General features: G+C 34.5%; 1 protein-coding gene across 1 annotated transcript in view; it reads right to left on the bottom strand.

Annotated features, from left to right (window-relative positions):
- The window catches only part of LOC145283827 (sialin-like), a 211,553-nt gene extending 194,781 nt beyond the window's left edge, over positions 1-16,772 (bottom strand). Inside the window, exon 1 of the mRNA XM_080132921.1 lies at positions 15,851-16,772. Within this exon, the coding sequence (XP_079989047.1) occupies positions 15,851-15,914 (64 nt within the window). The 5' untranslated portion in view covers positions 15,915-16,772. The remainder of the gene's footprint in view (positions 1-15,850) is intronic.
- Positions 16,773-16,849: the final 77 nt, after the last annotated feature.

Raw genomic sequence — 16,849 nt, 5'->3', positions numbered from 1 at the left:
GCACCCTGGCTAGTCTATAATATAAATATCACCTGTCTGTTTAAATGTTGTATGTATGTATGTATGTATGTATGTGTGTATGTATGTATGTCTTCATAAAACTTTCGACAGAGGAGATGGATTTTTGCGAGATTGGTATCATTTTGAAGATCGACCCTTCGGACGCAAAATATCGAAAAATTGGCTAAAAACATTGATTCCTTTACCCTCAACTGGGAACTTATTTTTACAAGGAGGGACTTTTTTCGCCGATATTTTCGAAAGTTATTTCTTTTTTTCGATTGACTAGCCTTAATTAAAACCTTCGCTTCTTCCGGTTTGGCGATGGACGCAATGGCAAAGACGTCACGTTTTTTTAACATACTTTTCCTCCCTCGGGGTACGGGTTCGAGCTTGCCTGCCTGTTACTACTTTTTTTTTTTTTTTGCTCAACACACACCTCCAACACTCAGACAACGCCGGGAACCCATATTATTTAATCTAAAAAATATTTTAAAGAATTAGATTGTAAAAGTTAAATTTAATTATTACTGTATCATTATGCTATTAAACTAACTTTATTTTATTTACCTCCTTTTAAGGATTTTTAGACACAAGTTCAATGTGATGAAAGCATATCTGTGGAACGTACTGGATTTGAATCTGGGACACACACGGGCTTTCAGTGCGTGCTGTTAGCCACCTAGCCATCGTCATTGGCACTCCCAAGTTTTTAAAACAAATTTTTGGAACTAATTGATTCAAAATATAAATAAGAAGTGATCACAGATTTTTAATATCATTCAAACACTACCGTGTTTGGATGTATGGTTAAGTGTTAGTTTTACTCATTTAGAACGGCTTTAAAACGCACCGCTCACTCATTTTTGCGACCAAATTTCAAACAATTTTTACAGGTCATAGGTAAATTTCTCAGCTATATTTTGAAATAAAAATGTTGAATTTTCATTCATAAAAACAAAAGTTATAACAAAATTACTGGTGTTCAAAAGTACTCAGAATTAGTAAGAAACGTGAGAGACGGTTTCTTCTGATTGGCTGTTGGTTACCATAGCAACTTTTTGGTCGTCGACACCATAAATCATAGCGGGAATGTTTGTCGCATGCCATCTTATTTGGGATATATATATATATATATATATATATATATATATATATATATATATATATATATATATACATATATATCATATATATATATATGGAGTTAACAAAAGTAATGCTCTTTGTAGTGCTAGGGCTGATAATATTTCACTTACGACGTCGCTCGCTCGTTAATTCTGTTTCTCTCTTTTTTTGTCCATTCTTTTTGTTTATTTACTTAATTATATCTTTTATTGATTTTTATTTAATCAATTTAAGAAGTTGGTAATACTTTTTTATGGATTTTTGACAATGCGTTTGATATTGAAGACAAAAGATAATATTATTTCAAAGCAAAGCCTGGGAAAATCATGGATTACATAGAAAAATGCGAGCATGAAAACTAATATGGTTAAGATTAAGTTTAAAAAAGTAAAAGGACTAGTTGTTAAAACTGGAAAAGAAAAAGAAAAAGACATTCTTGTAAAAAAATATAATAAATTTATAACTTAAAATATTGCAGCATAAAGAATTTATATAAAATGTTAAATTGATTTTTTTAAATTCTTAATGCTACAATACTTTAAGTTATAAATTCATTTTAATTTTTACTAGAATATCTTGTCCTTTTTCTTTTTCAGATTTAACAACTAGTACTTTTGCTTTTCTAAGCTTAATCTTAACCATATTACTTTTCATGCTTGCATTTTTCTATGTAATATCTATCTATCTATCTATCTATCTGTATGTATACAAATATATATATACAAATACTTGTGTGTGTGTGTGTGTGTGTGTGTGTGTGTGTGTGTGTGTGTGTGTGTGTGTGTGTGTGTGTGTGTGTGTGTGTAGCGAGTATCAGCTCCCAAGAATATACGCAATATTCACTCGTAAAAACAGAGTTGCGAAAATGGATGAGGAGGTTCGGACGAAGAAGAGGGGGTGGGAGAAGTGTAAATCACACACACACACACACACACACACACACACAATTCCAAACATGACGCAACCATCACAACTATTGCGTAAAGAAAAGAAAACAAAAAAAAAGAAAAAAAAAAGAATCCTTTTCTTTGTGACATTCTTCCAATTAGAATCTAGCTTCACCAAGAGAGAATACATGGATTAGCACAAGCACTTCTCTACTCTATTTGTCTTTCGCATACAACGTGGCATTTTGCCTCGTATGGCCCTGAAAATTCGATACTTCTGAATCAAACGCGGCAAAATACGCTAAGAGTTGGTTCAATTTTACTATAGCATCGTTGAAATTTCTCCAAATTTTAGCGTGGCTTTCGCACACATTTTAGGTAAATTATATTCGCAATCTGAGATTTTACTTTTTGGTACTGAAATAAAATTCTAATTTACTCTTTCAAGTTTTGAAAATATAACAACGTTTTAATAGCCGAAGTTCAATATTTGAAAATAAAAAAAATCTTTTCGTTCACGAAAACTTTTATTGTTTTAAAATGTTCTTACACTTTTGACCAAAAAAAAAAAAAAAAAAAAAAAAAAACCCGGTGCTAGTGCACTTATTGATCCGCGCTATTTTAAAAAAAAATAGTATTTTCACCTTTAATTAAAGTTTTACAATATCTGTTTTTATTAAATTGTTAGGTTCAAGTGCAGAATAGGTACACAACGCCCTCCCGTCCCCATGTTAAGAATGGCTTTCTAAATAATAACGGTATTATTTCAGCACAGATTAATAAGTGTATGAGTACCAAAAACAAAAAAAAAAAACAAAAAACAAAACAAAAAACAAACAAAAACAAAAAAAAAATACAAAAAAGAACAAATAAATAAACTTGGATATTCTTTTATGCAAAAAATATGAAGAGAATTTCATGAAATAAAACTTAAAACTGAAGAGGTTAAGTTTTTAATCGATTATTTTAGAATAATAAACGTCACAATGTGTACGGATCTATGATATAATTTAATATACCTTAAGAAAGTTAAATTGTTTTTTTTTATTAAAAGAGTGCCATTTTAGACAAAGAATCCATTGTAATCAGCATTCCCCCCATACACATGCACGTTTATTAATTGTAGTTCACTTGATCAATGGACACTCAGATTTCTTCTTTTTTTATTGTAGTAATAGTAGTAGTAATAGTCGTAGTATAGTGTAACCCGGATATAAGAGACTCGAACATAAGAGAGATTTTCTCTGGTTCCAAATAAGAACCTGTGTTAATGTACAGTGTGACCCGGATATGAGAACCCCAGGACATAATTATAACCGGGATATAAGAGAGTTGTAGAGACCAGAGAAGAAATCTCTTATATCCGGGTTAGACTGGAGTAAATATTAAAAAGCGAAATAGGCGAGACATTCTAAGGGTCCTTATAACTTTCTCGAAATAAAGATTAATACATGGAAAAATTTTGAGTCTTTCCGACTTTTTCATCGAAAAATTAAGAATGATTTTATGTAATTTGGTTTTGTCCGATTACAGCCTCAAAACATAACTGCAAAATAGTAATTAAAAAGCAAACATTATTTACATTAGGGGAGAGAAGACTTTGCTACATAGTAGATTTAACGTAGAATCATATCCCACTTCTTGACAAAGAAGTTAGAAGCATTAATGATCAGCCACTTTCAGACAACCCGTCTGGCTGAAACTACTCTCTATCTGTGCCTAAATCCAAACGTAGATTCCATGAGCAAAGCTTCTTTCTTAGAACTGCACGCCAGTGGAACTCTCTGCCGCTTGCCTGTTTCCCACCTGATTACACCTTGGACGTCTTCAAGTCCAACATAAACAAATTCCTGACAAACCGCCCCCTTAAGTAAGACACACTATCAAAATCCCCAATACTAATGATTACTACAATACTATCTCATTGATTACTGTACACGCAATAACTCTTATCCCTGAGTGGCCTTCGGGCCTTGATAAGTGGTGACCCCCATGTAAAAAAAGAAAAGAAGATAGCGTGAAAGAGATGGGTAACTATTTAGAGAAGGGATGAGGAGAAGATCAAGTTTAGACACATTTGTGAGAAAACATACATCTTGGCCAAATAAATTTTTAAAAATGGCTTTCACTTTTTAACAGTGAAAAATGTCGCGATCGAGGCTGAAACCTTTAACTTTTTGAGTGGATTAAAGACCAACTTAACCTAATAACTAATTTTAATTGACTTACTTGGGTTGCAATAAAAAAATAGAATCTTTTCTATCTCAAGACACCAAGCTCCCAGGCATTACCTCTTACTTTCGGAAGAGTATGGGAAGCGTTTATAATCACGCGAAGTGCAAACGGAACTATATTTTTGTTTCCACCCAGAGTACCCTTTTTGGGGAGCTGGATTCTTCCTTATATTAAAAAGACAGACCTGGTTTTTAATTTTGCCCTCATAGGGATGTAACCACCCCTGATTTAATCGTGCTCCCCGGGTAAATAGAAGTATAAAATCATGTTGTTTTTCTTTCTATAAAATCATGTTTTTTTTTTTTTTTTTTGAGCGTCGAAAATAAAGTCACGTGATGAGACACACCTCCGCAAAGGCGATTTTTTTCGTTGTTAACATGAAAAGAAAAAACAAAAAACAAAAAAAAGTAAAAAACAAAAAACAAATAAAAAACAAAAAACAAAAAACAAAAACAAAAATCAACCCCCCCCCCAAGAAATTCAGAAATTTATTGATTTCGCTTTTCATCAAAAGAGATCGACACGTTGTTTGTCCACATTGTTAGTGTAAGTAATTCTAATTTGTATACCAATGAGGTCACCGAGTGTGTCACGGGTCACAACAGCGGGCAATCACCTGCTTGTGTTCTCATTTGCTATGTTTGCTCTGTTTCTATTTACTCCTTCAAACAAGGTTTTTTTTTTCACGAATCGATGCCCCCATTAAATCTTGAAAGACAAAGGATACCCCTTGTAGGGGCAGCTGCGCGTGTAATTGTGTAGCAAGGATTGCGCAATCCCAACCACACTTCTCCTGAATCGGTATTGATTGAGTCCAGTGGCAAGGAGAAGTCTAGGACGACAGTAAGCAATACTAAGATAAGCGGAGAGTACATACAGCACCTGGAAGCCGCAAATGGTCACTCATCTGGTACTGGTCAGGTTCATCGTTGCTTAACTTCGGCGATCTGGCGAGAACCGATGTGTCAAACGACGGTTTTAATGTGGGAAATATTCAACTACTTATAAAAAAGGGCACTCTGGATTGGGACAAAAATAAAATTGTTTCAGCCTGGAAATGTTTCTCCGTTTAATTCTCACTGCGTGATATTTTTCCTGTAGTAATTGTACAATCATTCATTATGATATCATTGTCCAAGTTGAGGTGTATGTGTGTGTGTGTGTGTATATGTGTGTGTATGTATGTGTTTGTGTATGTGTGTGTTTATGTGTGTATATGTGTACGTATGTGCGTGTGTGTATGTATATGTGTGCATGTGTATGTGTATGTGTGTATGTGTGCATGTGTATGTGTATGCGTGTGTATATGTATGTGTGTGTATGTATGTGCACGCGCGCGTGTTATATGTTCGTTCGTCATGATACCATACTACCTCCGCGGCTGATCAGGGCAGTGTAGTACATATTCTGTTATCATAGGACCATCTTCTCAGGCATTACCTCATCCTGGTGGGGTTCGCTAGGGTTAGTATTAATTAAGGTTAGAGGTCAGAGTCATTGCAGTAACAAAAATTTTATTAGTGGTAAGCATTAAACGAAAAAGTACCGATTTCTTAGATGTCTTTTTATTTTATTTACCAGCCTTGCCACGAGGACAGAGTGTGACCAAATGGCGAACTTAAAATGTGTATTCGCATTATTTGGATTCTTCGGACTGATATTTTCATCTTGAGTGTCATTTACACAACGTTTCTGCCGATGTAACCTCCGACCTTCTTCAGGTGTATCTTGTCGAAATATCGGCATAATCACGTTGAAAAACTGGTCCCCATCAGATCATCGAAATTAAGCAACGTTGAGTCTGGTTATTACTAAAATTTGGGAATTCCAGGCGCTGTATGTAGTAGGACGTCGACACACCTCCTAATGAGGATATACATGCGACTGGGGACCGCTTGTGAATTTCATACTCCCATGGAACTTCCTTCTTTGGAGGAAGCCGGTTAAACCTGCATAGGATTAGTGCGGATTCCATTTCCATTTTTTGTCGGAATCAGTAATCTTTATGTCGAACTCGGGAATCTGCACGGAATTTCGAACTAAACCCTTTATTTAATCCACGGGGTTAGCATGCTCTTGCAATTGACGTTTTGGATCACCCGTACAGGCCGTACGTTTTGGATCATCCGTACGGGTCGTACGGAGGATTGAATCATCAAGAGCGTAACTTTTATAACTGAATTTTATAAAGTATTCTATCCACTGCGCCATGGGTTATTGCGCAATTACTGAACATCACAATGGCAACTTCGAGCAAAGCCTAAATACCACTCGAGGATAAGGATTAATGCGTTTATCAGGTGAAAGATGAGACAAACACCTTCTGGATTAAAAACGATGGTTGAAAATTAGAATTTGATTATTTTAGAGCATGCATGAGCCCCCATGTCTGTCTGTTTGACTGTCTGTCTCTTCCCCTAAGATTTAAAATTAACCCTAACTCTGGTATTGATTAATGTGTGTAACACAAGTTCCATTTGAGCGCTCAACAATTACGCACCATTAGTTGCTTAGGTAACGGTGGCTACGTGGTTAACGATACGAACTGAAAACGTGGGTGTACCAAGTTCGAATCCAGTTCGATGTACAGAAACACTTTTCACTTAGCATGTTTGGTAACCTTTACGTGGTCCCTCCTGTAAGTACCAGATGTCTTTCTAGAAATAATTCTAACGAGAAAGATATGGAGGAAACGAATGCCAACAATAGAATCGTCTGATTCATACACGCGTACTTAAAAATAGGAGATCACGTTGAAACAGACAGGCCTGGAAAAAGGGGGAGGCGTAAGGAGGACAGCTTCTTCTTCTTCTTCTTCTTCTTCTTCTTATTATTATTATTATTATTATTATTATTATTATTTTATTTATTTATTTATTTTTTTTTAATAATAAAAATGTAGCGGATTTTTTTTCTGTTTCTAGTGTACCATAATTCCGATTAGCAAGATAAAAAAAAGTATATATATAAGATAATAAAGAAAGGCGATGAAACTTGACAACATCAAAAGAAAATAATCGGTGCGTAAAATATTGAAGATTAATAAATATATTTTCGGGAGAAGAAAACGTCTTTTTAAAAAAATTTTTTTTTTTGTCAGAGGTGCATGAATGAATAAATAGGAGTATCAAACTGGTGGTAGATGATAAACAAGTATTTGAATGTTCAGTGACAATTACTAGGCACCTCCAAAATTCACCAAAATACGAAAATAATGAAAATGAGGGACGTAAATCGTGTTTACATAATTTACGCTTTAAAATAAAGTTCCCATGTAATAACCATTTCGAACATGAAAACACCCGTGTTTAATAAATCTAGCAAAAATCAACTACTGGTCAGATTTTCATGAAATTTTCGATACTTATCCATTTTAAGATGAGATTACATATAAAATGCTTTTTCGTAAAACATACGAGGGGAAATATTTTTTTAGTGCATGTCCCCCCCCATATTTATTTTTTTCGAAATTTGAACAAAATATATTTAAATTGATTGGAATTCCTATTTATTATGGAACATAAGAGTTCAAATAAGTAAAAAATATTTATTTTTTATAAGTTTTACTACACGTAGTGAATAAAAACTTACCTTGAAGTTGCAATTAAAAAATTGATATACATTTAATATTATTATGTTTTTTATATAGCGTTTTTTTTTTCTAATTATTATATCCAATTATCAGTTGAATTGCCAAGAAAAATAAACTTCCTAAAAATTAATTAATCTTTAAAAGATTAAAACGATTAAAATTCCATTATTTCAAAATGTTCCGTTACAATATAGATTTTTTAAATAATGGTGTTTTATTTTTTAATATTAAGTTATATATAATATAACATATAAATTATAATATAAACATGACTCTTGCCAGCTATTTTATCGCCAGATTAAAACCGATTGAAAAATATGATTGCACAAAAAGTAAACTTTTGTAGATGATTACAATTTCTAGTTTGTCTCATTTTACAAAATGAAGTACGGAAACCGGTAATTAAGCAAATGAACAGTCGCACATATTTGTAAAACCGTATTTCATATTTAATATACACATGTTTATAATAGTATTAATCATTAAACTATGTAAATCTTAAAACCTAACAAATTATAACAAAGATTAATTATTAATTGCAGTTTGAAGAAGAAAAACAAAGGGTTAAAAAAAAATCATTAAATCACTTTTTCTGCTCCATACTTCGTATAGTTAACACAAGTCTGACGTTGCGGGATTCTCCGTTCTTCACAATTATTTGGCAGCACCTAACGACCACATTGCACAAGAACACTTGATAATAGCTCCCAAATCGACAATTAAACAAAAGATTGGTAGAACATTACATTTTCGCACGATTAACGATATTTTTTTAAGCGTTTCTAACCCGCATTTTGTTTAATTTTCGATTTTGGAGCGATTATCAAGGATCCTCGCGCAATGATTAAGGTCACCATTATTTTCATTTTAACTGAACAGAGGGAACACGCGTTTTTTTAAATTATTTTATTTATTTATTTATTTATTTTTTTAAACTGAAAAACGCTTTAAATTAAGAAGTTAAACACACAAAAAAAAATATTCCTGTCTTATCTTGCCTTTGGTAACATTTATTTGTTGTGTGTTTATTTTTATTTTTTACTCCCCGCTTCGTTGTTTTGTTAGTTTTTTTAGAAAATGTTCGAAACAAAAAAACAGAAAACAAAAACAAAACAAAAGACAACAACAACAACAACAACAACAACAACAACAACAACAGAAAAAAACTAGTTCGTGGAGATTGGTTAGAAATACAACCATTGAACTCCTCCTCCCCCCCCCCAACACGCAAAAAAAACAAAAACAAAAACGATCGTGATATACACATCCTATAATCACCCATGCACTTTGTTAGTACTACTATTTACTACTACGAGTGCAGCTGCAGCTGTTACTACAATTTTACGCATTGATCGTAAATCCTGGCCTTCAGGCTGAGATCAATTAAACTGTTCAGTTTTGCTCAGGAGGCAGCCTTCGGGACAAGATCAAAGTGCAGTATCTGTTCCGGCAGATGCTGCAAGCTATGACTAGCTATGACTAGCAAAGACCAGATGTGGGGGCAACCCCACATGCCTGACCATTAACCAGCTCCCATTTCCCACCTCTCGGGAGCTGGTCCCCTTTTTCCCTTCCCCCTCCCTTCACTCCTCACATTAAAAATCGGCCTTGTGCCTAATTTGCTCGGTGGGGGAGCAAATAAACACCATCTGTTCTTCAGATGCTGCAAGCTATGACTAGCTATGACTAGCAAAGACCAGATGTGGGGGCAACCCCACATGCCTGACCATTAACCAGCTCCCATTTCCCACCTCTCGGGAGCTGGTCCCCTTTTTCCCTTCCCCCTCCCTTCACTCCTCACATTAAAAATCGGCCTTGTGCCTAATTTGCTCGGTGGGGGAGCAAATAAATACCATCTGTTCTTCAGATGCTGCACTTCTATTTCTTGTTCTCTTTCGGTGGAGGAGAAATCCTTCACGACTGAGACAATTTTTATTTTTGTACCTTTTCCCCACGTTAAAAAACGACCCTGGTGTCTAACTCTGTCCCGTGGGGAGGCATAGTAAATAGGTACTCTCAGTGCTGAGAGAAACGTTTATAGCTTTCATATACACAGGCTTGAACACGACTGTTTTCATATCCGTCCAGAGTGCCCCCCTCCATTTTTAGGGGTGGGGTGGTTGAACTTCTCACTTATAACGCTACCTCGTGACACCTCACATATTAGTGAGGATGCTTGTCAAGAATTCTCGGGCTGATATTAAAGTGCGGGGTTTTAAGTCAGACACCTGCGACAAAAGGAGAAAAAAAACTTTTTTAGCTATAAAACGCCCGTTAGCTAAAAGTATGCGTTAATCAAACCTCTGTTAGCCAAAACACGTCTGTTAGCAACAGTGACGCGACGCGCAGAGAACGTTTTCAGGGCAAGTGCTCAAGTGAAAAAAAAACAAACCAAAAAACCCAACAAAACAACAACAACAAAAAAAAAAAAAGCAAAAAAAAAAACCAAAAACGGTATCTCGGTGAGGCACAGCATCCCTCCCCGGCCCTGCACATCTCTGATTCTCGATAAAATAAAGTACAGAAAAAAAATGTCCCCGATTTCCAAGGCTTTAAAATAAATTAAACATTCGTACATTGGATATGTAATATTTAACATGAATTGAAATGCCAAGCACATTTACACTATTAAATTTTTTATTAATACAGGGTACCCCCCCCCCAAAAAAAACGGGCCCCAACTCTAATTAGGCCTCGTTTCTTATTGTTTCGTCCGAATGAAATGAAACTTTGGTGATAACTAGTTTATTATATTCAAAACATCACATCAAAACACTAGGGTCTTTGACCTTTTTTTCTCCGTTCTACAGCATATGTTCTAGATGGCCTCCATTTAGTTGTTGTTTTTTTTTTTTTGGGTCACCCTGTATTAGAATCACGGCAACAATTTATATTTAGAGCGAGCAGACATCTCCCGTGTTACTCGAGATTAAATGATGACCTCCGTGCACACCGCACCTCTGCGTTAAATCCTGAGTAAACCCTATATAACCATTTTTATCCTCTTTTATTCTATGTAAAAAAAAAAAAATCAAGTTATAAATAAACTATTTATAGATATTTGGCACGGACCATATATCCCACACTCTCTGTCTGTCTGTTCTCATGGGATTCCATTGAAAACAAAGCCTTAAACCAGGATAAAACAATTTTTCTCGGGTTAATTTTTAATGAGAAATCCAATTTTCACATTAAGGGTTTTTACAGCTGCAGCTAGGTCTGTTCCTGTTCCACCAAATATAAAATAGGTGCGCGTGTCGTATATTTTCATTGATATATATATATATATATATATATATATATATATATATATATATATATATAGTGAATAAATGGCAAAAACTATATTCCAAAACTCATGATGTTGACCATCTTATTATTTATTCCGTTAATTCAATTGACATTTACAATTCTTGACAGTATCTCTTCAAAATGGCGCAATGGAAACATATTAAAGGTATATGCAGCTTCTCTTCAAATTTTCGGAGTTTACGAGGGGCGTGCAGTAAGTAATGCCCCTGACCCACTTCCAGTTGTCTGATCTAGCTGATATTTTGCATGTGCAATGGTTTATATCTCTACGGGTTATGTGGCAAATTATAGCTCTGAACTAATTGTGGTTTCTGTTTTACAGGTGTTTGAACTGAGTCAGGTGTGAAATGGAGCCTGTTGAATGTCGAGCAGTGATCCGGTTTTTGTATTTGAAAGGACGCACACCACAGCAGACTTTTGATGAAATGAAAGAAACTTATAGTGATAATGCCCCATCATATGACCTTGTAAAACGCTGGCATCGTGCATTCAAACATGGTCGGAAGTCTGTGGAAACAGCTCCCAGACCTGGTCGCCCCCCCTTCTGCCATTGATGAGGCATCTGTCCGTCAAGTTGAGGCTGCAATTTTGGAAGATCGGCGTATTACTATTCACCAAATATCCCAAGATGTCAAAATTAGTGCAGGGTCTGTGGAAACTGTCATTCATGACCATTTGCATATGCGTAAGGTGTCTGCCAGATGGATTCTCAGGTTACTCACACCATTCCAGAAGCGAGAACGCGTCGAGTGTTCGAGGATGAATTTGGAGATGTGCCAAGAAGATGAGTCAAAGTTTTTCAAAAGACTGATTACACAGGATGAAACCTGAGTCCATCACTATGATCTAGAGACCAAAGCCCAATCAATGCAGTGGAAGCACTTGGACTCACCACCCCCAAAGAAGGCAAGTATGCAGCCCTCCGCTGGCAAGGTCATGCTCACAGTCTTCTGGGACCAGGACGGAGTAGTGATGACAGATTTCCTGGCAAAGGATTCCACAATTACAGGAGCCTATTATGCTTCACTTTTGAGGAAATTAAGGGAAGATCAGCCTCTTCCTGCAGGACAACGCTCCGGTCCACAACTCGCATGTCGCCAAATCAGAAGCACGGGCGTGTGGTTATGAAATCCTACCCCATCCTTCCTACTCTCCTGACCTTGCATCCGTTCACCTCTTCCCAGCCATGAAGTTGTTTTTGAAAGGAAAGCGTTTCCCAGATGATTCAGCCTTGATTTCTGAAGTCACGTCGTGGTTGGAGGACCAACCTGGGGTGTTCTATAAAAACGGTCTCCAGAGCTGCATCAAACGATGGGAGAAATGCATAACTCTGGGTGGTTCTTATGTAGAGAAAGACTAATAACTGTGCCAAGTTTCGTTGCTCTACTACTATGGGAAGTGGGTCAGGGGCATTACTTATTGCACGCCCCTCGTAATCATGTCCAATCACACTTTCTTTTTGACGGATTGATTGTTGCTATTTCGTCTGATTAGTTCAGAGCATAATAGATTCACTGATTGCTATAATAATTAAGTGATTGATTTTGCGTTACGAAACAGATACTGTCAAGAATTGTAAGTGCCAACTGAATTAAAGAAATAAATAAGATGGCCAGCATTATGAATTTTGGAATATAGCTTTTTGTCATTTATTCACTATATTGCTCTGTAATTACATTGAGCTTCTCAAATAAGGATTGGTATATATTATAAGAAAATATATTTCTACAGAAATATATATATATATATATATATATATATATATATATATATATATATGTATATACTATTGATTATTCATGGGGACATCTCAACAAGAACTTGTTTACATTGGATTTGAAACATACGTATTTTGGTAATTTTGATATAAATGTAATTTATCTTATCTAATATCTACTGGACACTATCCTCGAATGTCTAAGGTCTCTCTGTACAGGGGTTTGTCAGAACAACCTGGCATGAGGATACTTTCTCTAGAAATAAACCCTGACCAAATATTCAAAATCACATAGTATTCACTGCCTAATAAGATCTCCTCACTATGGCTAACTTACATTAGCTTTTACAAGGAATGGTGCGCCTTCTCCAAGTGATGTTACCTCAAGTAACTACATGGAGCTGGATACTCCACCAGACTAGATAAATTCTTGTCTTGGAATCCAGTAAGACCAAGAGACCAAAATGAAAGATATACTACAACGTATAAAAATGGTTAATTGGGGAGAAGAAAATTATGTTCTCAATTTCTTTACTAACTCAATGTTTAAGAGATAAAGATCATAAATGGAACATTCGAATATCTATGTATCTCATATAGAGTTCAAGTTTAGCCTCAGGTAGTGGGCCCCTTGATTTCTGAGAACTTCGACTGAAGTAAAATAAAACAAAAATTTTTATACATAAAAGCAATCAGTAAAGATTATGTTTAGAAGCCAAAAGATTATGTAAACTTGGAGTAAATATAAATAATAATATTTATATAGTAACCCCCCCCCTAAAAAAAAAAGAAGCTTAATACAACTAAGATAGGAAATAGAGTTTGTTATGGAAGAATACAAATTTAAGACTGTAAATTATATATTTTTACATGGGTTTATTGTTCGACACGATACTTAAATAAAATATATTGACATTTTTTTTAGCAATAAAGTTTTTTTTTGAAAAATCGTACAGACTTGCGTCAGGATTTGAAACAAAAATCTGATCGTTGCAACCATAACGTTTTTTAAATCACAGTTTTTTACAACTCTATAATTTATTTAAAAAAAAAACAAAACAATCTGAAGTGTTGCAAATAATTCAGTGAATATCACAATTTTATTTTCATCTAATAATGTTTTTATCAAGCAAAGAAAAGAGTGTTTGAAATAATGCAGAGGTTAGCATTTCCCTTCAAAATGTATTTTGTCAGCTGTTATTATAAAGTTGAACTTTATGAAGTAATAAAATATTGAAGAAGTACACACACACACACACACACACACACACACACACACACACATATATATATATATATATATATATATATATACTCCTTTAAATATTTTTTGTGTATGATATTCATATTAAAAACCCTTTTGTCTATTTATTTAAAAAGAAAATACAACTTTGTAATATATAAGTCGTGGAATTGCATTCATCTGCAAAAGATCTAGCTAATTCGCATATTCTTTTAAACATTCATTTTAATTCCCTATTAGTTTTTTCGGTTTTCTTATGGGATGATCATCTTTAGTTAACTATTACGTGTAATTATATTCATGCAGATATTCTACATGATTTATACTTGCGTAATATTTGCGTAAAAGGTTATAGTAAACACAAATCTTTCTATATATATTAAGTATGCGTATTGTTTAAAAAATTGCGTATCAAACTCCTCTGTCAGTTTTTGGTCTACAGATATGAAAATTTATATATAGAGTATTCGAACCCTTGCGAAACTTTACATTTGGGTTTTAGCCGGGGAAAATCGGTGCAAAAGTGTGAAAATTAAAAAAAAAAAATGGAATTTGCCAGGTGAAGGTCGAACGACAGCATTACGAATATGCATGCGTAACGTAATAGCTATTGGTTGATGTTTGCATTTTTATCCTTGCAGCAGCTGAGGCATTAACGTAAAAGGGTAAAATAAATCGCAAGCTAAACGTTTTGGTTATGATTCTCGGTGGTGGCGCACGAGTCGTTTTTTTTTTTAAAAAACTTTTAAAATCATTTCTATATATTGGGTCCAATATAATATAATAATAAATACGAAATCTGCATTAATCAAAATATCATATTTAAGCGTATTTATGTGTATGTTGTGTGCGTGTGCGTACACACACACACACACAGATACAGGCACAGACACATATACACGTGAGTAGAGCTATGTTGTTACGAAAATATATGGCAATCATGTTATACAGAATCTTCCGTGTTTCCTTCCCACAGGGAATCATCTGGCGAATATGCGTGGAATTTGTCTTACCCCCCCACCTTTCTCTCTCTCTCTCTCTCTCTCTCTCTCTCTCTCTCTCTCTCTCTATATATATATATATATATATATATATATATATATATATATATATATATATATACAATTTATAAGCTGTAATATGTTGCTACACAGTCATGAGCATGTTTCGGTCAGCTAGTTACCAGTAACTAGACACCTCTTCAGGCGATACAGCTTAGACGAAAGCAAAGTTTGCAATGAAAATATCAGGTCTTCCTCGTCACAGGAATTAATATCAGGAGGTTCCGTCAAATTTTGTGAAAAATAAGATTTGGTTGTATGTAAATGAAACCCAACAGGGGAGATGATTCGAGTCTGTGGATATATAAACAAAACGAGGGGATTTAATAATATAAAAATAGTAAAAATTACACAAAAAGCTTCAAGCAAAACACGTTTGGAAATCTTGAATGAAATGAGGGTGGTGCGTACAAAAGCTAGTATCATTTTACGTGCACGCCGCGTATCGTATCTTTACTTCGCTCCAACACTGTGACATTGCAATGTTGATTATACTGAGGCTTGGCTTCACTCGCTAGATCAATGAATCGCTGTAAAGCAAATATCGCACGTAAAATGAAGTTCGTGAATTAAAAAAAACAAAAACAAACAAAAAAAAAAAAAAAACAAGAAAAGAAAATAATGGGTTGCCCAAATTATTAGGAAAATAATTGTAATACTGAATTTTAAACTTACCTTTTTTATCCGTATTTATTTCGTATACAGTAACTGAATTTTTTTCATCTTTTGGTGGATCCATGCTTTTTTTTTTTTTTTTTTTTTTTTTTTTTTTTAATAAAGACGCACAAAGGAGTATCAGCTAAAAATGAAATATTTGCACTGACTGTGATTTTAAATATGTTGCATTTAAAAAGCTACAGAGAAGAAGCGGTCAATAAAGTATGCGTGGTAAAAAATATGATGAAGAAATATAAACAGAGTAGGCAAAAACAGATGTGACCACGCAGTCAAAATTCACTTCACTGTTCAGCACTTCCCACTTCAGCAGCATAAAAGCCGTTATAAATTGAAGTAAATTAAAATTAAATGAAGTTGAAGTTGTGATATAATTTTATAACGAAACCTTGATGACAGTTTAATAAAATCCGCCGCAGAAAAAAAAGAAAAAAAAGATAAATAAAAAAAAAAAAAAATGAATAGAATAAAATAAATACAGTTATGAAAGCAAAATAACGCCACTAATATTTGTTGTTAATATGATTTAGGTTTAATTTTTGCATAAATCAGCCTCCTTTTCCGGCACGGAAAGATTTTTTTTACTATTTGCCGCCTCGGCGGAAAATCAGTTTCTGAGATCGAGCGAAATCGAAAGTGCGTCGAATAGTTTGATGTTTTGATGCGGGAACGACGAATAATACGAGAGATGGTGAAGTCAGCAAAATAACATTTTTCGCTTATGAGTTTTGATTAATTGGGGTGTAGAGAGTGAACGTAAATATTAGATAAAATAACCCTTTTCTTGTGATGAATTACTCTGTCCCTAAACAGAGCAACCGTAATGATGCAATAATATTGAAAATCAAACACATTTGAGTTGACAGGGATAGCAGGCGAGCTTTCTTTTACGGTTGGTTGGGAAACTAAACTTTACGTATGTGAGTGTGAGTGTGAGAGTGGGAGTGAGAGTGGGAGTGAGAGTGCGATAGAGAGAGAAAGAGAGAAATAGAAAGAAAG

The sequence above is a fragment of the Euprymna scolopes genome, chromosome 8, assembly GCF_053919585.1.
Source record: "Euprymna scolopes isolate OS-2025 chromosome 8, ASM5391958v1, whole genome shotgun sequence".
Lineage (NCBI taxonomy): Eukaryota > Metazoa > Mollusca > Cephalopoda > Sepiida > Sepiolidae > Euprymna > Euprymna scolopes.
This window is presented reverse-complemented; position numbering and strand designations above follow the sequence as displayed.